This window comes from Artemia franciscana, chromosome 12 (genome assembly GCF_032884065.1).
Source record: "Artemia franciscana chromosome 12, ASM3288406v1, whole genome shotgun sequence".
In the NCBI taxonomy this organism is placed as follows: Eukaryota; Metazoa; Arthropoda; class Branchiopoda; order Anostraca; family Artemiidae; genus Artemia; species Artemia franciscana.
The window spans coordinates 37,953,856-37,976,090 of NC_088874.1; the positions used below are offsets into that span (position 1 = coordinate 37,953,856).

At 36.0% G+C, this 22,235-nt stretch overlaps 1 protein-coding gene across 5 annotated transcripts in view; it reads right to left on the reverse strand.

Annotated features, from left to right (window-relative positions):
- The window catches only part of LOC136034082 (two pore potassium channel protein sup-9-like), a 212,877-nt gene that overhangs the window by 3,642 nt on the left and 187,000 nt on the right, over window positions 1-22,235 (reverse strand). For all 5 annotated transcript variants that reach the window (XM_065715205.1, XM_065715206.1, XM_065715204.1 and 2 more), the window contains one exon: window positions 21,271-21,739. In XM_065715205.1, coding sequence (XP_065571277.1) covers window positions 21,271-21,736 — 466 coding nt within the window. In that variant the 5' untranslated portion in view covers window positions 21,737-21,739. The remainder of the gene's footprint in view (window positions 1-21,270; window positions 21,740-22,235) is intronic.

Here is a 22,235-nt window from a genome sequence, read left to right on the forward strand (position 1 = left end):
GAGAGAGAGAGAGAGAGAGATAGAGAGAGAGAGAGAGAGAGAGAGAGAGAGTGTTATAAACAGGAGCGCACGCTTGCTAACAGAAAACCACGCTTTCAAGCAGATCTAAGATTCATGTCTATATTTTAAATGCCGCTCTTTCAGACTTTAATCTTTCTTGCCAAATTCATTTTGGAAGAATCTTTCAAGGTATAAAACAATGTATTTTCTGACTAATACATGGGCGCCCATATGGGATTTCAGAGGGGTTTTTCAGCCACTCCCCTTGGCTGAATGACGATGCCTTATATTTTCATATTTTTGTTTTGAGATTTCTATTATGCAGCATTTGAAGTCCCAATTAGACTAGGTAAGCTCCCCCCCCTAAAATTTAGCTTATGGGCGGTCATGGGCTAATATCCAGAAACTTTCTTAAAAAAAGCCCATTACTTTTTTCGTTTGATATCTCTATTTATTTTAGCGTTTAGTAAGCAATTTGAAAAAGTACGCTACAGTTTGTAATTTAGTTATATTTTTTATTTATAATTAAATTTGCTGTGATGTGTCAGGCAGCTATGGAAATTAATTTGGTCTACCGTTTTCCTTAGCAAAGATATTAAGCATTCCATTAATGAAAATCGTCTGTAAAAAGTATTTATTTCTTTCGTTTTTTTATTTCTTTCTCAACTCTAGAAAAAAGTATTTATCTAAATTTATTCCTTTTCTATCATAATAACATGAAAAAAAGTCATATATGCTGCTATTACAGGTTATTTTCTCCAAATTTCTCAGTAAGAATCATTGTTCATTCAGACAAGGGTATTGCGAACGAATGGAGATGAGCTTCACTCTTAAAAGCAGCAGAGTCATGTGGAGACTGGCCAAAAGATTAACGACCCTTTTTCTATTTTTTTTTTTTTATGAGTTGGCATAAAAACCTTGCTGTGGGAATGTTCTTTACAAGAAATCTGACAATTTGACAAAATTAACAAAGTCTTGCCCTGAATTTTTTTTTTTGATACTGTGGAGACTAGCTTCCAAAGCTGAATCTAGGGTGTACCATTGCGGATTAATATTTCAAAAAAAAAAGCCGACAAGGTTGATAGGTAAATGGCTTAGCTTTAATCTACTTAACGCTACCATCAATTTACATACCACACTTGCAAATGTGGCTTGTGAATATTATCTTTGAACTTGGTATCAATTTTGTACCTTAAAAAATAAATCTTAAACTAAGCCAAAGACAAAAAAATTGATGTCAAGAGTGTTAACTTCGAAAGTACAACAAGACTGAGCATACATTTTTTCTTGTACCCTAAAGCATGCAAAGCAGTTTGTTTTGCGACTAGTTTCTTCACCGGAAAGGGAGGAGCAACATTAAAGCTTAAAACGAACAGAAACTATTTCGTATATAAGGGGAACTACCTCTTCTTCAACCCCCCATTCTTTATAATTAATTCTCAGAGCTCTTTAAAAATACTTCTTATTCAAAATCCTACGTCTTTGCATTTCAGGATGTGTTATCAAGGAGCTGGGACAAAAAGTAAAAATTTAGTGTAAAGAGCGAGGGATGAGAAAGGGCATGCCCCCTCTTATACGGAATAATTTTTGTTCATTTTAAATTTTAATGTTGCTCCTTACTTTCAATTGAGAAAAGTTTTTTTTTATTCTATTGAGACTATTTGGGAACGATATAACCGACACAACGTTTCCAAAAACTCGCAGTATCATTGCACTGGACTTGTGTGACACTCAAGATATGAGTATTTTACGAACGAGGAGTATACGCCTAGAGTACAACTTTGCCGAGCCATTAGCTGAGAGGATTGCATTTATATCATTAATTCAATTTGAAATAAAATGGGAAATCATTCCCGAAGGCAGTGTTCTACTAGGTCTAGTACCATGAACAAAAATCGAATAATCAGCGTATTTAATATGGATCCCTAAATGTCCAAATACAAATCCTATTGTTAACCCTCGGAAACCTTTTAAAAATTTCAAAGTGTTAACAATACCCTCATCATTGTTAATAACAGTCCATTGAGCTTAATGACGGGTAATTGGCTATGCATTTTTCAAACAGCAAAGAATATAAAATTTTTTGATACTCTTGGTCTACCATACACATTCTAAACTCTACACATCAACAAAGTTATTGAAAGCAGTTAATATTATTATAATTTTATTACCCATCGTAATGTATAAATACACGAAATATAGATCCGGAAAAATTAGGGGAAAAAACAACAATACACAGCACTACGTAATCAACAATAGATTTTCATCTATTTGAAAAGTTTATATATATCACTTGTCGGATCAAGATCTTGCCTATCAGTGTTGTCACTTATGCCGCATTTCGCGGCATTACGCTGCGATTCTGAGAGAAATGCTGCATAAAATTTTGATCATGCCGCACGCCGCGATTATGCCGCGAAATGGCTTTTTATACCGCATTTGTTCCTGTATTTAAAATTTGTCCAACTTTAAGTTTTTTATCTTTCGCAAATGTCTTTGTTGGATAAAATGGAGATTTCAAAGTTTCGCGGAAGTCAACTACGGACCTTAATTAATGACCCGTCGGTCGGCAGCTGGTCCCCTGGGAGGCCAGTGTGTTCGAAGGGGGTTGAGTTATTTTTGTGGGTTTGACAAAACTTTGACCTTTGAGTTTCTCAGTTCATCTCATGACTTCATGACATCTGTCAGCTCAGCCCAAGTGTTTTCAAGTTAGCAATAAGAACCAGACAGACTTGTCTTATTTCACGGGATTGTCTGATGGTATTGATGGTAAGTAGTAACTATATTTAAGTAGCCTAGGTGTCGTAAGAACCGTTATTAGCCAAAATGTGTGTGTGGGGGGGGGAGGAGGTATTTATCGACTGGCTGGTCATTTTTACCGACTGTTTTATGCAGACAAAAACGACTATTATTGAGAAAAAACGACTGTGTTGTCAAAAATTCGGCTGATTTTAAGAAAAACAACTATTTTCAAAAAGAAACCGACTGGTTCTACGAAGAATCTACTGTTTCCAAGTAAAAAAGAGACTGTTTTCACGAAAAATAGCGGCGCTGCGCGTTGACTCGGTTACTTTTTAACGTCTGGCCGACAATATTCGGGGGGGGTAGGGGCGCCCCGCCTCCCACCTAGTCATTATGGCCCTGGATGTAATCAGGTCAGAAAGAGTTTATTGAGCCAAAAAGTACTGGCCTATCCTAGGGGGTGGGCGGCTTCTATGATCTGTTTTCTGTTTACCAAAATGCGTGTTTTAACTAGTTGCCATTTCGTTACTTCATCATTTCAAAATTCGAATTCATCATATGGTATCAACGAGAGGTGTAGCTCTTACGGAAAGTTTTGAAAGCCCAATTCTCACTAGAAGAGATAATCAAAATCACGATGATGAAACAGCTAAGAAATATAATTTTTTTCGAAATTAGCAATTTCCTTGTTAGCACTTGTCGACTGTGTCCAGCCTTTCTACTTTCCGACGCGGCTGGCTGGACGCAAAATATCTGATAACTGAATGTGCCTCTTTGAAAGTGAAAAACAAGACCAAAGGTTCTATGGGATCCCAAAAATTCAATATTTAATCCAGACATTGGGTTTTGTCTTCGCTAGATCCAGTCTTCGCCAGACTCCTTGAAAATTTTTACTCTTAAAGATCTAGAAACAGATTAAGGCCAAATGGCTAATCCTCTAAGAAAACCAAGTTCAGATTTGGATTCAGCATGTGTGTTTACCTCTATAAGTCATATCTATTTTGACGATACCGATTGAAACGATCCTGCCTTCTGCCAATTTTCCGGTTTTGCCGAAATTCCGGAGCTACTTGTCTGGCGAACAATTGAAGCTCAGAAACGAATTTAGCGTAGCTCCTTGAGTCCTTACCCATTTTTCCAACATCTAGTCAACTTCAAATAAAAAATATACGTATAACAAATTATCCGGTTTCAGCCGGATTCCGGACGAAATATATGTCCGGCTAAAAAACGATTGTCATATACGGTTTGAGCATGCCCTCTCACCTCGAAATCGAACATCTTATCAACTTAAAATAAAACTTTTACTTTTAACTAGCTTTCCGGTTTTGGCCGGATTCCAGGCGAACAGCTTGTCCAGCGAGAAGATGGTTTTCATTGCCGTGTTCAGCATGTTTTCTTACCCCATAATCGACTATCTCTTTAGCTGTTTAAAAATATTTTGTTTGTCCCTTAATTTGAATCCCCACCCCTAAGTGTAGGGCTACAGAGCCCATCTAAGAACTCGACCTTTCCCTTGAACCAAAGGATCCTCCCACCGAGTTTCATCAAAATATCTCATTCCCTTCGACAGTTATCGTGCTCAGGCTACAGACGGACAACTTTTGCAATGTCATAGGTATCCCTCCACTTACGTTTTGGGATCCCGACAAGCAAAACAAAAGAAGTCCAAAACGGATGATAGTTGAACAGGCATCCAAAATGAACAAGACCAAAGGTTTCTATGGAATCCCGGAATTTAATCTGTGATCCAAACGATTGGCTCTTGTAGGTATCCGTTCTTCACCGGACTCCTTAAAGTTGAACTGAAAAGCAAATTTTTGTATGTGTATTTTAAGTGAATACAATGCAATATCGGATTGTGTTAAGAGGAGTTTTTGGCATTTTTACTGTTTTCTCTAGCATGATGTTCAGAATTTTTAAGGCCATGCTCACAGCGCTAATATGACGCGGAAACTTTCAACCTCAATACAAACTCGGCTTTTCAGTGGCCCAATCAAATGAGCTTGGTTAACACTGCTCAGTGCTTGAACGCCTATTTGTCGTAAATCGTTTTCGTCAAGCATGCAACACAGTTGCTAGCTGTAGAGGTATCCCAAATCTGACAGAGAATATCACTGTATGGAATTTTATCAATCGTGAATATATTCAAGTAATGCATACAACGGATATTTCGGCCCTTCTTGGCAAGGGTCCTCGTCAGGCTGTCAAATTTCATGATCAACCTTAGGGATGGATACTTTCTCTGAATAGGATCGTAATTGACGTATCCGTTTAATTCGTTGCTTGAATATGTGTGTCCAAGTCAGCATGGGCCCAAGTCATAGCAACGAAGTAACGCATTTTCATTTGGTCTTTCAGCCCTTTTCGGTAAACAAATTTTACTATTCAGATTTAGAAACAGAATTTTTCATTGAGTGGTTTTTGTTGTTGTGTGTGTTATTTTGTACTCTCTCTATTTCTTTCCTTTGATTACTCCACTATCTTAAACCTATAGAGTGGGTCATAAATATTATTATTATACGATAATAGTTGCGTTTTTGCAGATACCATGGTATTCGATATACGGTCTAGAGTCGTTTCTGCAGCTACCGTGGTATCCGATACCACGGTCAAAAGGCGTTTTTGCAGTTGTCGTGGTATCTGGCCAGCTACCGCTATAACTGATATTCAGATATCACGGTCCAACCGTGGTATCTGAAAAGTTATCTCATTTTCATCAAATTTTGTCAAATTGGTGAGAAAGAAGTTCAGCACTTAGTTATGTAATTGAATATCAGTTTTTCTTTTGGGATGACTTTTGAAAAGTGCAATTTTGGCAATATAATAGTCGTTTTTGCAGTAGACCATATATCAGATATCATGGTAACTGCAAAACGACTAACTGCAGATCCGCAGTTACCGTGGTAACAGGGGTATCAGCAAAAACGCAACATATGTGTGTTTGCGTCATATCTACTGTGATTCGACTTCATATCTGCTTTGACAAAACTGATCAAAACTTCTTGCCTTACTTCTGCCAAATTTCCGACTTCAGCCGGATTCCCGGTGAAGGATTTATCCGGAAAGAACAAAGGGTTCTCAGCAGGCTGGCGCTGGAAGAAATTAAACTAATGCAGGTTTGTTTCTTTCAACAGCAAGTCAATCCATGAAAGAAAGGACATAATAGCTAAATATTTCTCTTTTTTATAGACCAAACGTGTTACAACATAATGGCAGAAGTGATAGATATCGATCAGGAATATGAGGACGGTGATAAAGACTCGGACGATAGTGAACCCTCCTACAAAAGACCGAGGATCCGAAAGACCGAAGATACAAGACTGAGTGGGAAAAAGAATCTGACTTTAATGAATGGTTACGAAAAGGAAAGGTGCTGACCGGTCAAAACAGTGGATATTTAGCTCACTGTCTTTACTGCAAAAAGGATTTCGTTTGTAAAAAAAGGGAAACACGACGCAAAAAGGCACAAACAGGCCAAAGCTCACGAAGAAAATAAAAAAGCGTGGATAACTTCGTCTTCTAAGACCACGCCATTAAGTCTTCATTTTTCTGGTGATTCAAAAATCGAAAGAGTGGCCACTGTTGAAGCGAAGCTAGTGACATTTCTCGTTGAGCACGATCTACCCTATTTGATTTCTGAAGACTTGCTGAAACTTGTGAAAAGTATGCCAGGCCCTCTTGGTAGAACTAAAGCAACTAACATTGCTTGACAAGCGTCGGCCCCTCATATTCATGAAAATCTTCTTGAAAACCTGAAAACGAATCTTTTCTCCGTAGTAATTGACAAGACCACAGATTCCTCTGTAGCCAAACAACTTGCTGTTTGTGTCAGCTTTTGTGACGAAGCAATGAATGTGTAGGTAGATTTGCTCGCTCTTGTCGAATGCAGCGACGGATCAGCGTCTGGCCTATTCAACCAGCTAGTGAAGGTGATGGATGATGTCAAGAAGGCGGGTGTTCGTCTACAAGACTGGGTCGGATTCCGCTCTGGCACAACGAATGCTATGATGGGGATAAACCACTCAGTCAAAACACTTGTTCAAGGGAAATATCCCTGGGTTACAGTTGTGAAATGTAGCTGCCATATGTGTGCCCTAGTTGCAAGTTATGCTTGCAAAAAACTGTCCAAGAGCCTCGAAGATCTATGTCGGACTGTGTGCAATCACTTCAGGCACAGTACAAAACGCCAAGATGCATATAGGAAGGAATTTCAAGTCTTTACTTAAGTGGAACAGAACAGATTCCTTGCTTCGGCTCCAACACGCTGGTTGTCGTTTCAAAACTGTGCACGCCGTATTCTCGAACAGTGGGATACTCTTACGTTGTACTGGGACTCATTGGTACTTGATGATCCCTTGCATGCTAATGATCATGTAAGAATGACACTAAACAACCCATACTCGAGGGTTATGATGTTTTTTGTCGAGTACGTGTTGGGAGAGCTGAATGACTTCAACACCATCTTCCAGTCTGAAAAACCCCTATTTCACCTCATGAAAACCCAGGTGGAAAAACTTCTTCGGACATTAGCCATGAGCTTTATGAAGCCTTCATATGTTAGAAAAGTCAACCCTTTTGACATCAATCTGCATGACGAAGTGAACTATCTTCCCGACGAAAATGTCTATATCAGCTACAAAACGTATGATTTCCTTGTGGGGCTCGAAACGAGACAAGTTACCAGTGGCCGTTTTGTAGCGGAAAGTCTCCGAATTCGTCGCTCCGCAAGGGATTTCTACGTCAAAGCTGTTCAACATATTCTTGACCGTTTTCCGTTCTCTGAAAAGATCTACGACCTGGTACACTTGCTTACCCCAAGCTCTAGTTATGAACTGAAAGTTCCCAGTCTTCGTCAGTTCTTCGACTACTACGATTCTACGCTTTGGAATAAAGCAAAGCTAGAGCAGGAATGGCGGTCTATACCGAATGTAGCTCTACCTAGTACTGTCGATCTCCCTGACGTAGATGACATGGACATTGTCATTTACTGGCGCCACATCTTGCAAACGAAGTCACCAAATGGTAGTCGGATGTTCCCAAATGTCGGGAAAATGGTTCAGTACTTTTTCTCACTCTCTTTCTCAAACGTTATTGCCGAGCGTCTCTTCAGTTTGCTCAAGGAATTGAAAACTGATAAGCGAAACCGACTGAGTGCAGTGACTCTTTCGGCAACACTGAAAACCAAGTGTGGTTTTAAGCGCAATTCTAAAGGAGGGCTTGACTCGGGCAAGTCAGTGCTAGAGCTAGAACCCGGACTAGTCAAGCGTGTACTCAAAGTGAAGGCTAGTGCCTCTTCTCGTGACTGTAACGTTTTGAACCAAAGCGTTGTGTATGGTCTGGCCAAAGATATTGTTTGTGACACACGTGAACAGTCCAATTCCGATTAATCTTGTCTGTTTGTCTTGTATTGTTGATCTGAAATTAATCTTGTCTGTTTGTCTTGTATTATTTATCTGAATGTTCCTTCTTGAAGCTTTTGATATTGATTTTCATTAAACATTAATCGGAAAAGGTTGAGATGCGAGAATCTAGTTACCCATCAATTATTCTATTGGATAGGCTTAAAGGCCTAAGGGGAAATCGCTTTTAATTTCTTCAATATTCACTTCACATTTATACGGTTTTCCCACCGTGGACTTTCCCTGCTGTGGTACCTCTGCACTTTTACTTCTGTTGCGTGCTTGACGAAAACGATGAACGACAAATGTGTGTTCACGGACTGAGCTGACCATGCTTACCTTTGACCGCTGAAAAGAAGGATAGACAGCACGTGTTTTCTCAAATTTATGACATATCTTCACCACACTTCACTTGAGACTGAATCAACGCTCATATTAAAGCGAGATTTTTCACCCATTCTCTCTCAAAAATACAAAACACAGCTGTTCCGAGAATTTCGGGCATGCCGCAGTTTTTACCGCATTTTGGTTCAAGGATGCCGCGGAAATGCCGCTTTTTGACGAGGATTGTGCCGCGGAGCGGTGCCGGTCGAATGGCAACACTGTTGCCTATACTGCAGTAGACGCTTCTGCATGGCAATGATGGGCTGGGTCACTCTGTATTTTCTTGATATGCTGCTGTTGCTTGACCAAAGCGGAAGTTTCAACAAATGATTTGCAAACTTATAAAAACACTTACATAATGCTTTAATATCAGCCTCAGTAAAAATACACCAAAACGGTGCTAATGCAAGGAAGTGGGGAGCAACAAACGCATTATACATTTTACTTAGAATGGTTCTATAAAACTTATAATTTAATCAAATAAGGAAGACATAAGCTTTACAAGTTTTTTCAGCGAAAAAACTTTTCAGCAACTGACGAGTAGCACAAACACTGGGTCCCATAGGCATTCCCAGATACATCAAAGAATCCTTGGGCTTTAACAACTCACCACCAACATCAAATCCAATAGGCTCTTTTGAACTAGGATCAAAAATCATTATTTCAGTTTTATTTTTGTTGAACGATAAACCTACTTCTCCATACCCAGCATGAAGAATACGAAAATTAACACACTATTATTAAAAAGTGGTGGGGAAGTCACTGCTCCCTGTCGTATACCTTTCTTAATAGGGAGGGGGGCGTAAGATTTTTAAGTCCCTAATGCAGTGCCTTTTCTCTTGCACTCTGTTTATTCTACATATTACTAAGCACTCTAATCGCAGACGAGCTAACTCCCCTACAATAAGCACATTCTAGGATATGGGCGTGAATACCAGAATCGAATGTTCTAGTCACATCATGACCAGCAAATACAAGAGTTTCATCATTTTCATGGGCATAGGTTATTAGTTTTTCAATCAAGCAGTGTGCGTTCTCACGCCCTACCTCTTTTTTGAAACCAAACTGATTCATTTGTGTATAACGCTTTATAGTAATATCATCAACCACTAGTAACTTGAGGATTTTACATAGAACAGGGGACACAGTTATTGGCCAATATGAACTGCAAATATTGGCGGGTTTTCCTTTCTTAATGACCGGGGTAATTATACCGACGGAAAATAAATCTGGAACAAATTTTCCTCAAGTTAGTCGAAAACTTCGAAAAAGTATTCTTCCAGGTGAGACATAATCCTTATAGCCCCTTGGACAAGGGTAATAAAATATGCAAGCTTTAAATGTTGTACGCGTAGATTTTATAAAAGAAGAGGGGCATTTTAATCCTGAAAGGACAATAAGCTCAAACTTCTGGAGAAAATTCATTTATTTAAGTCAGTTATACATTTTGCCGGGTATGGGCTCTTAGGGAGCCTGGAAATGGGCCGAAATTCTGCTGTTCCTCGCTAGTTGTATATCAGTGAGCTCTTACGGATCTTTTGTTATCCAAAGGTTCCCAGAGTTTCCCTGGAGTTCATTCTGGAAACGAGACGTGTATGTGAGTAAATTAACAAACTTTACAAGTTATGTTAAAAATCTTGGGAATGGCCTAGGGGTATTACAGGTTAATAGTGTCAAGTGGACTTAAAATATCGACTTGAGGGGAGTGGTGGTGGATTCGCATTGAAAGATCCTATTAGTCTTCTGGTCATCGAAATAACAGGTGTGCAAAATCATAGTTGAAACTTTCAGGCATATTTAGGGAAAAGAAAGGGCCTGAGGCAGGGAAAATTCAAATTAGGTTTTCGAGAAGGCGGAGTAGGCTAATAAACAGTTCGTGGTGACGAACTGTAAGTAAGGAGCGACCTTGTTCAATAGAAACCGAAAATCAAAAAACGGAGTTTTGATACCAATGGAAACAAGAAAAGAATCGAATTTTATGCTAACTTCTATTATATAAGTTTCATCAAGTTTAGTCTTTACCCATCAAAAGTTACGAGCCTAAGAATATTTGCCTTATTTTCAAAAAAGGGGAAAAAAAACCTAAAAGTCAAAGAGTCTTAATGGAAATCACACCATCAGATTCAGTGTATCAGACACGCTCTCACGCTCATTTTTCCCAAAGTCATCCGATCAAAATTTTGGAATAGCTGTTTTGTTCAGCATAATCGAAAAATTTAATAAATATGTCTTTGAGGATGACTTAATACCCCACAGTCCCCGGGGGAAAAGCTGCAATTTGAGAACTTTGGCCATTGTTTATATATAGTATTGGTTATTGGGAAGCATAAAGAGGTTTCCAGGGGAGTTTTTTTCTGCTGGGGTCAGGGGGACAATAATATGTCGGAGGATCTTTCTGTGGAGGAATTTTTCATGGTGGAAGGGAATTTTCGATGAAAGGGGCACCAGATTTTCCAGCATTATTTAAAAATCGACCAGAAATCAAATAATAAAAGGAGTTTTTTCAACTGAAAGAAAGGAGCAATATTAAGACTTAAAATAAATGAAACTATTACATATATGAGAGGGTTTGCCCCCTCGTCAATGCCTCGCTCTTTACGCTAAATTTTGTTTTAGTACTTTCAAAAGAGCTTTTTATTCTAATTAAATCCTTTGTGATTCAGGGGTCATTTTTACAGAATTAGATCAAAATTCAAACTTTAGCGGAATGAGCAAGGTATTGACGAGGGGGCGAACCCACTCATATACATAATAATTTCTAATCGTTTTAAATTTTAATGTTGCCAATTACTTGAAAAAACTTTTTTTTGTTTTTGACTCTAAAGTATACAGTTTTGAATTATTTTGCTCAGCAGTAAAATATATTCTTTGTCGGTCCCAACCCATTTCGTCACAACGTGAAATGCTTCATAAATGACAATTTTTGAATTGAAATCGTAAAAAAAATCTTTTAACTATTAAAAAGAGAATATTCAATGAATTTCACTTTTATTCGATGAATATGAAGATATTAATATTTTTTGTGAGGAGAACCTTATTCCTAAATGAACAAAATAAAAGGTTAACGTATGCCTTTAACCTATGTCATTGCCCAGTCTTTTTTATTCTTTACCGCGATGTTGCACGCAATCCTTAAATAACTAACAAGAAATGCTTACAAAACCCATTACCTTGCAAACAAAGTAATTTATAGGATGGAAAAACAACTATAATTAATCGTTATTCATAAATTCTATTTTTATTTCTAAACAAAACGGAAATTAGTTCCTTAGTAGATTAGGAGACCATATATTAGCCGAAAAAAAACAAAGAAAAATCAATAGATTAAAAAGGAGAATAACCATTTACTCACAGAGCAGGACAAATGAACAAAACAAATATATGAAATAACTCGTAATTGAAGAAAAAGATATGCACTTAAGCTGTTAACTGTTCCTAAACGACACAGACCAAAATACTTGCATATTCCTTTCCCCCATTAATTCTGTAATATTTAAATAGAATGATTAAAAAAACTATTTTCTTACAAAGAAATTAACTTGTAGGACAGGCACCTCAATAAAGTTTATCAGTGTTTATAAACGTAATTTTTAATTTTTTTATAAGAAAGCTTGACACTAACATACAGGTAGAATAAATTAGGAAATTCTAAATAAAATGGTGATTAAAAATAAAATGACATAATGATTCACAGACCAGGGCATCAAGACAAAAAACTATATAAGATACAATTTGAAGTTGGAGAAAAAAGTTCCGCTTCTGCCCTCAATATTTCCAGAGAACTGATATCTCAGCATCACATCTCTTTTCTTACTTTATTAAGACAATAATTTTGTCCTTTACAAAACCATAATGCAAATTGATAATTTTATTCAAAATATCTAATATCTAGAAGGAAAGCCTAACAGTTATTGATTGAACTTCATAATTAAAATTTCACATTCTAGATGAAAATCTGAAATTAGTTCAACAATTGATTATATAAAGAAAAGATAAATTAGCTGGGAAAAAATTGTTATAAAGAAAATCTAAATTAATTAAAAGAATTGGACAATAAAAAAATTGCGTCAAGGGTAGAAATTACTGAGGAAAATTAAAAAAATGTAACCTTACTGATGAATAAAATAATCACAAAACAAACATCGCAAAGAAGAGAAAAACGAGGACAATAACAGACATGAATAACAGAAGGAAAAGTTATGAAAATGTTTCTGATCAGACCTCTGCTCAAGCGTCCTCAGTACAGAATAACAATAAAAGAAAAAAAAATGCAGATAAAAGTAAAAAAGAATAATATAAAACCAAACTTCAAAATAAACACTGAAACTAAAATAAGGACCCTTTCAAAGTAACTATGAAAGGGTAACTCTTTTAAATTTTCATCGTTACTTTAAAAGGGTCCTAATTCTAGTTTCAGTTCTCATTTTGAGGTTTGGTTTTTATGTTGTTCTTTGGACTGTCATCTGCATTTTTTCTTTTCTTTTATTATTATTATTCTGTACTGAGAAGGTTGAGCAAAGGTCTAAATCGAAATATTCGCAAGAATTTTTCTTCTGTTTTTCACTGGCTGTTATTGTCCTCGTTTCCCTCGTTTTTGCGTTTTTTCTGTTTGTCATGATTAGCCAGTGGGGTCTCAGAAATTATTTAAGTATAACAATCTTTTTACAGCAACACGAGTATATGAGAAAATCTTATTTATTTGTTTGTTTGTTTTTAATTTCCGATATGGAGCAAAGATACTCTGAGAGTTCACGTCTTGTTCAAGGTAAAACTTATTTATATCCAGATTTATCCAGGCTTTTCCTTAAGAATAGTTATTATTTACTGCAGGTTGAGTTTTAACATATTTTCTGCAATTTAGTGAATTTAAAAGTTGCCCTTTGATTTTTGGTTACTTAAAAAGGCAACTAGAAATTTTTTATTTTTTTTTACAAACGTTTTTATTAGTAATAAATTTACGTAACTTACGAATTAACTTACGTAGCGAACTTCTATATTCTTATATTTCCATTGCGTATATGAGGGGTTTCGCCCCGTCGTCAATACCTTGCTATTTACAATAAAGCTTGAATTTTGTCCTAATTGTTTAAGAACGACCCCTGAATCACAAAGGCCATAGAATAGGTAGTTGAAAATACTAAAAATACTTAAGCGTAAAGAGCGAGGTATTGACGAGGAGACGAAACCCCTTATATACGTAATAATTTTTGTTCCTTTCAAGTTTAATGCTACTCCATACATCCGGTTGAAGGAACATATTCTTTCATTTATTTTCTAATTTTTTTTTATTTAAATAATGCTAGAATATCATGAATATTCTCTTCCCTCATGATAAATTCCTCCATGGGAAGATCCTCCCATATAACCCCCTCTCTCCCACCCCCTCACCGTGAAAAAGTTCCCCTGAAAACGTCTTCATACTTCCCAATAACCATTACTATATGTAAGCAATGGTCAAAGCCTTTAACTTGCAGCCCCACCTCTGGGGAACCTGGGGGATTAATTCGTCCCCAAAGATATATTTATTAGGTTTTTGATTACATTGAACACATTGGCTATCTAAAAAATTTTGATCTTGGAAGTTTGGAAAAAATGTGCGTGGGAGGGGGCCTAGGTACCCTCCAATTTCTTTTGTCACTTTAAAAGGGCACTAGAACTTTTAATTTCCATTAGAATGAGCCATATTGCGACATTATAGGATCACTGGGTCGATAAAATCACCCCTGGAAAGAAAAACAAACAAACCCGCATCCTTGATCTGGCTTCTGGCAAAAAATACAAATTCTACGTTTTTGTAAGTAGGAGTTTGAATATTTTACAGTAGGGTTCTCTGATGCGCTGAATCTGACGGTGGGATTTTTGTTAAGATTTTGTGACTTTTAAGGGGTGTTTTCTCCTATTTTCCAAAATAAGGCAAATTTTGTTGGAATCGTGACTTTTGATGGGTAAGAATAAACTTGATGAAACTTATATATTTAAAATCAGCATTAAAATGTGATTTTTCTTATATAACTACTGTTGTTAAAATTCCGTTTTTAGAGTTTCGGTTACCATTGAGCCGTGTCGCTCCTTACTACAGTTCGTTATCACGAACTGTTTGATCATTCATATATTGACAAAATATAAAAATCGCGCATAAATAGGCTTCATTAGCTAATTGATGGACTTTTTCACTTTTTTTCAGTAAATTTCAAAATTGCAATTTTATCTTTAAGATTCTCATTACTAAATACTCCCCCCCTCTTGTCATTGATCCAATAGGTTATGCCCACGAAGAAGACTGAGAAGAATCAAAAAAGAAAAAAATAGATATAGGCAAGAAGAGGGAGGCAAACAAGAAAGAGATAGGTAAGGGAGAGAGAAAATCAAAATGAGCTGGAGAAACTGAAAAGAGACAGTGAAGACAGTGAGAAAGAGACATAGCTGAAGGAAGAAGAAGATGAGAGAGAGAGAGGGAGAGAGAGAGGGGGGGGAGTTGTAAAGAAAAGAGAAAAGCAAAGGGAGGAAAAAGAAGAGAGTAAACGTTAGAGAAATTGGAAAACAAATCAAATGGGTAAACCACTGTCAAACCAAGTCTTACATGTTAAAAAAATAGCTATTAAAATTTGAAGCCATTTCCTCTAAAATCCCTTCATTTTTTTATTTTATATGCTAGTTATATTGCTTGGTCAATATTCCAAATTTGAAACTGTTTGTGTAATCTTTCTGTTAAAAAGTCGGTTCGCCCACGCTTTCAAGCAGATCTAAGAACCATGTCTATATTTTAAATGCTACTCTTTCAGACTTTCATCTTTCTTGCCAAATTCACTTTGAAAGATTCTTTCAAGCTATAACACAATATATTTTCTGGCTAAAATCCATAAAATATCTAAACAAAATGGCCATATACTTTTTTCGTTTGATGTCTCTAACTCTTAATTTTGTCTAGTAGTAAGCAATTTGACAAAGCACACCATAGATTGTAATTTAGTTATATTCTCCTAATTATAAGTAAAATTTGCTGTGATGTGTCAGGCTACCATGGAAATGAATTTGGTCTATCGTTTTTCTTAGCAAAGTTATCAAGCATCCCAATAATGAAAATTGTTTGAAAAAAGTTTTTATCTAAAATTAATTTCTTTGTTATCATTAAAATATGAAAAAAGAGTAATAGATTTTGTTTTTCCAGGACTTTATTTTAAATTTCTTATTAAGAATCATTGTTCATTCAAACAAGGGTATGGCGAACGAATGGAGATGAGCTCCATCCTTAAAAGTAGCAGAGTCACGTGGAGACTGGCCAAAAAATTAACGACCCTCTTTGTATTTCCTTTCACGGTTTTGTCATGAGATCCTGCAAGAAATCTGGAGACTAGCTTCCGAAGCTGAATCACGGGAGTACAATTGTGGATTATTCTTTCCAAAAAATAAAAAATTAGCCGACAAAATGGATGGCTGAACCATCTTTAAATGCAACACGTGCAAATTTGGATTTGGTATCAATTTTGAAACTCGCCAAACTTATAAAAATTGATTTTGAGAGTGTCAACTTTAAATCAAACAGTTCGTGGTAACGAACTGTAGTAAGGAGCGACCCGGCTCAATAGTAAACGAAACGTTAAAAACCGAATTTTAATACCAACAGATACATCAAAAGAATCGAATTTTAATGCTGATTTTAAAACAGAAATTTCATCAAGTTTGGTCAAGAACCCATCAGAAGTTACGAGCCTGAGAAAATTTGCCTTATTTTAGAAAATAGGAGAAAACACCCTTTAAAAGTCATATAATCTTAACAAAAATCACACCGTCAGATTCAGCGTATCAAAGAACTCTACAGTAGAAGGTTCAAGCTCCTATCTGCAACAATGTAGAATTTTTATTTTTTTGCCACAAGACACATCACAGATGCGTGTTTATTTGTTTGTTTTTTGTTGTTGTTTTTTTCCTGGGGGTGATCGTATCGAGCAATTGGTCCTATAATGTCGCAAGAGGGCTCATTCTAACGGAAATTAAAAGTTCTAGTACCCTTTTTAAGTGACCAAACAATTGGAAGGTACCTAGGCCCCCTCCCCCGCTCATTTTTTCCCAAAGTCACCGGATCAAAATTCTGAGATAGCCATTATATTCAACATATTCAAACATCCTAAAAACTCTGTTTTCGGGGATGACTTACTCCCCCACAGTCCCCTTGAGAAGAGCTGCAAGTTGCAAACTTTGACCAGAGTTTACACATAGCAATGGTTATTGGGAAGTGTAAAGATACTTTCAGGGGGATTTTTTGGTTGGGGGGAGGGTAGAGGGAAGGGGGTTATGTGGCATGATATTTACATGGAGAATTTATCATGGGGGAAGAGAATTCCCATGAACAGGGGGTGCTGGATTTTCTAGCATTATTCAAAAAAAAACTGCGAAAAAATAAATAAAAATTTTTTTTCAACTGAAAGTAAGGAGCAGCATTAAAACTTAAAATGAATAGAAATTGTTACGCATATGTGTTCATCTGCTCATAAATACCTTGCTCTTTATGCTAAAGTATTTTTAGTAATTTCAACTATTTATTCTGCGGCCTTTGTGATTCAGGGGTCATTCTTAAGGAATTGGGATAAAATTTAAGCTTTAGTCTAAAGAGCGAGGTATTGACAAGGGGGTGAACCTCCCTCATATACGTATTAAAACACACGAATTTAGAAATTTTTTACCTAAGTTAATTTATAAAGTTACGTATATTCTTACTAATGAAAACGTTCGTAAAATTAAAAGTTCTAGTTGCCTTTTTTAAGTAATCAAAAAATTGGAGGGTAACTAGGCTTCTTCCTCATCAACGCCCCGCTCTTTACGCTAAAGTTTGACTCTGTCTCTCAATTCTTCTTTTTAAAACAGTAAAAAACTTTAGCGTAAAGAGCGGGGCGTTGATGGGAGAAGCAGCCTCTTTCATATACGAAGTAATTTCTGTTCGTTTTAAGTTTTAATGTCGCTCCTTACTTTCAGTTAAAAAAAATTGTTTTTTTTATTTAATATCTGAACGTTTTTGAATCAATGCATGTTTTGATTTTGGCTCTCCGCAGAGGAATAATTAAAACAAAATTTGCATTGTTTGATTGATCGAATGATTTTGAGAAAAAAAGAGTGGGGGAGGAAGCCTATTTGCCCTCCGATTTTTTGGTTAATTAAGAAGGCAACTAGAACTTTTAGTTCTTTACGAATATTTTTATTAGTAAAAGATTTACGTTACTTATAAATTAGCTTACGTAAAGAACTTTTGTATTCTCATATTTTTATTACATATATGAGGGGGTTCGCCCCCTTGTCAGATTCTCGCTCTTTACACTAAAGCCTAAATTTTGTCCCAATTCATTAAGAATGACCCCAGAATAAATAAACCGTAGAATGAATAGTTGAAATTACTAAAAATACTTTAGCGTAAAGAGCGAGGTATTAGGAGGAGGTGAGCCCCTCAAATGGGTAATAATTTCTGTTTGTTTTAAGTTTTAATGCTGTTCCTTACTTCCAGCTGAAATAACTTTTTCGTATTTATTTTTTCATTGTTTTTTTTTTTAATAATGCTAGTAAATCCTGCGCTCCCTTCATGGAGATTTTCTCCCCCCATGACAAATTATCGATGGAAAGTTCCCCCAGCATATCCCCCTCTTCTCAACCCCTCCCTCAACCAAAAAAATCCTCCTGAAAACGCCTGTACACTTCCCAATAAACATTACTATATGTAAGCATTGGTCAAAGTTTGTAACTTGTTGCCCCTCCCATGGGGACTGTGGGGGAGTAAGTCGTCCCCAAAGACATAGTTATAAGGTTTTTCGACTACGCTGAATAAAATGGCTATCTCAGAATTTTGATTCGTTGACTTTGGTAAAATAATTAGCGTGGGAGGGGGCCTAGGTGCCCTCCAATTTTTTGGTCACTTAAAAAGGGCACTAGAACTTTTCATTTCCGTTAGAATGGGCCCTCTTGCAACATTCTAGGACAACTGGGTCGATACGATCACCCCTGGGAAAAAAAAACAAACAAAAAAACAAATAAACACGCATCCGTGATCTGCCTTCTGGCAAAAAATACAAAATTCCACATTTTTGTAGATAGGAGCTTGAAACTTCTACAGTAGGGTTCTCTGATACGCTGAATCTGACGGTGTGATTTTCGTTAAGATTCTATGACTTCTAGGGGTCGTTTCCCCCTATTTTCTAAAATAACGCAAATTTTCTCAGGCTCGTAACTTTTGATCAGTAAGACTAAACTTGATGAAACTTATATATTTAAAATCAGCATTAAAATGCGATTCTTTTGATGTAGGTATTGGTATCAAAATTCCATTTTTTAGAGTTTTGGTTACTATTGAGCCGGATCGCTCCTTACTACAGTTCGTTACCACGAACTGTTTGAAAAACATGTTTTTTTATATTTAATCTACAACAAGACCGAAAATAAATTCTTTCTTATACCCTAAAGTATGCACAGCTGTTTGTTTCGCGACAAGTTTCTTCAACGGAAAGGGAGGAGCAACATTAAAACTCATAGCGAACAGAAATTATTCTGTATATGAGGGAGTTTCCCCCTTCCTCGCCCCCATTCTTTATAATTAATTCTCAGAGCTTTTTAAATATACTTCCAATTCAAATTCTTCGTCCTTGCGTTTCAGGATATGCCATTAAGGAGTTGTAGATAATTTATACGGAATAAATTTCTGTTCGTTTTGAATTTTAATGTTGCTACCTACTTTCAGTTGAGAACATTTTTTTGTATTAAGTTTCGTACCTTTTTTCTTACCCTGCCTGGAAATCCCCTTTTCTCCGTGTAAAATTACCTTTGGAAAGTCTCCCTTGGGCGCATTTACCTTACGCAAATTTTTTTCCGTTGGAAGTTCCCCTCCCAGAAACTTCTCCTCCCCGCTAGAAAGATTTCTATATTTCTATTGCCTTGTCTCATATTCAAAGGCGATTGGAGGACAACCAGCCCTCCCCACGCCCATCATTTCCCCAAACACATTCAATAAAATTTATTATTGTCGTTTTATTCAAGGTAGTCGAAAGTTGAAGTTTTTGTCCACAATTTTGGTAGCTAATTTTTTCACAGAAGTCCAAAGAGCATATAACAATGCCAGGGTGGACACGAACCCCCACCGAGACCAGGGGCAAGGGTTATAAGTTATGCCCCGGGACATCTAAGGTTTTTATGGAAAGAAAGGTCGTATAAACTTCGTATGGAGCTAATTTGAATTGAAGTAGGAAAATCTAGTGCTCTTTGTAACAATTCCTTTTAAACGAATGGAGAGCAGCCAGACATCCTCCCCCAAATCCATCATTCCCCCAAACATATCCGAAAAAATTTTAAGAAAGCTATTTTGTTCAGTATTGTTGAAAAGTCAAGTAATTATATATTTGGTAATGTCAACACCCCGATTGTCCTGAGGGCAAGGACAAGGGATGTCAGTGGGCAATTCGTTCATTGTTTATATATGCTATATGTTAATGAGAAAGTTATGCATGTTTGAACTTTCCTTGCCAAAAAGACCAACGACATTCACGTGAACCTTCCAGCAAATGTTGACGGGAGTGTTGAACTAAATCAAAACATGTTATGTGTATATGGATTCTTAAAAGGGTATAACTCAGGAATGACTGAGCATACTAATTTGGAGCTTTCACCTGATTAGAAAACATGTGACACCGAGCATGTGAGCGAGACAAAAACGAACAACAAGAGCAAATACACACGTGATTAGAATAACAGCGATACCGAACATGTGAGCGAGTCAATGAAAGTCAACCTGGGAAGCAAGAATCAAAACGCGTTAAAATTGAAAATGATAACGATGAATATTTGGTTTGGGATTTTGACATGGATAAGGTCATAAATGCATACCATACCTTTGTTAAAAAAAAAAAATAAAAAAAAAATAAAAACAGAACAAAGATTCAGTAATAAATATTTCATAATGACGAAAAACAAGCCAAGGTAAAACAAACCAAACAAATTGAAAATAATCGCGATGGTGATTGGCTTTTGAATTTTGACATGGATAAAGTCATTAATGCATACCACAACTTTAAAAAAAAAAGATTCAGCAATAAATATTTCATAATGACGAAAAACAAGCCGAGGCAGAACAACCAAACAAATTGAAAATGATAGCGATGATGATTGGAAAAAGCTAGAATAGATAAATCGTTGGATGAAGAAGAAGTTTTTGTATCACCACCTGAACAACTAAAAGAGACAAATATTTGGCGATATGTCATGATAAAATACAAGCCGAGGCAAAAGAAGAAGTTTTCAGCCCACCACCTGAACAACTAAAAGAAACAAAGATGGTCATCAATGCTTACCATACCTTTAAAAATCAAAAACTTGGACTAGATAAATGGTTAGAAGAAAAACAAATTTTGGCCCACCACCTGAACAATTAAAAACAAAGAAAAGCTTATATATATATATATATATATATATATATATATATATATATATATATATATATATATATATATATATATATATATATATATATATATATATATATTTATAATTTCGTAACAAGGGTACCTTGAAAGCTTTTGGACTTATTTATGTCATTGTTTTTATTGGGACTACCCAAGCTGACAAGAAAAACACAACTATTAAAAATTGAATTTGAGGAGGTTTTTCCCCATTGTCCATTGTTCAAGCAAATAGAGCATTCTATAACTAAGTACATAACTAAGAATTCTTGCAAAAGTCAACAGCAGTAAATTAAAAAATTTACTAAACATACCTACTGTGGATATAAGTGTTAATGAATACAACAGAGCCATTGGAAAACTCCATGAGTGTGGAACAGAATATCTGTCTCTAATAACTGATTTTCTGACACTTCTAGTTAATTCATCCTGGAATTTACCAAGCTCCAGGTAAGCAAGGGACGTCCAATTTTCCTTATATAGTATATTTAAATCCTCTGTTACAGTCCAAAGACGTTCCACAGTTTTTAAAGTAATCTCTTTAAACTCGGTTTCACTTGTTTTTTCTGATGTGTTCTTGACGTTTCCCTCAATAAGCAAAAATATTGACGCACCAAAGGACGTGTAAGCAATCATAATGATTGTCAGACCAAATGAACTGCAACTAAAATTTTTGCATTTTTGGAAACACTTTTGACACTTAGTTGGTGAATTGCCTTTGGAGCAGCTAGGCAACGCATATGAATTAGGAATGACCCCTGCAGTTGTTGGCTGGTGCATTATCTGGAAGAAAACGAAAAATTTATTTTTTTCAAATAAAAATTAAAACCAAGTAAAAACTTTTTTTATGGCTATCGATAAAAAAGAATCGAATTTCCGCAGCTTCAAAACAATAACAATCTACTTATTTGGAAAATAGTCTTTAATCCTTTGTACCTTGATTCTGATTGATTCTTGATACTTGATTCTTTGCACTCAATTTTTGATACAACTCGAAATTTTTATTTTAGTAAACAATGGACAACTTCAATTTTCACAACTGTGTGTAAACTTACATTTTGCTGAAAAGCAATGTTATTTTTCCTTTATCTGTTTTTGATATTTCTTTTTGCTGAAATGAATGAAGTTATAAATGAACATAAGTAAACAACGAAAGATTATTTAAAAAAAGAAAATATATCTTCAGAAAGTGCATACTTTACTCTATTTAACAGCAAAGTTGACCAGTTTATTGCAACATTTATCATTCCTCTCAACTAATTTTAAAGTAACATCTGTA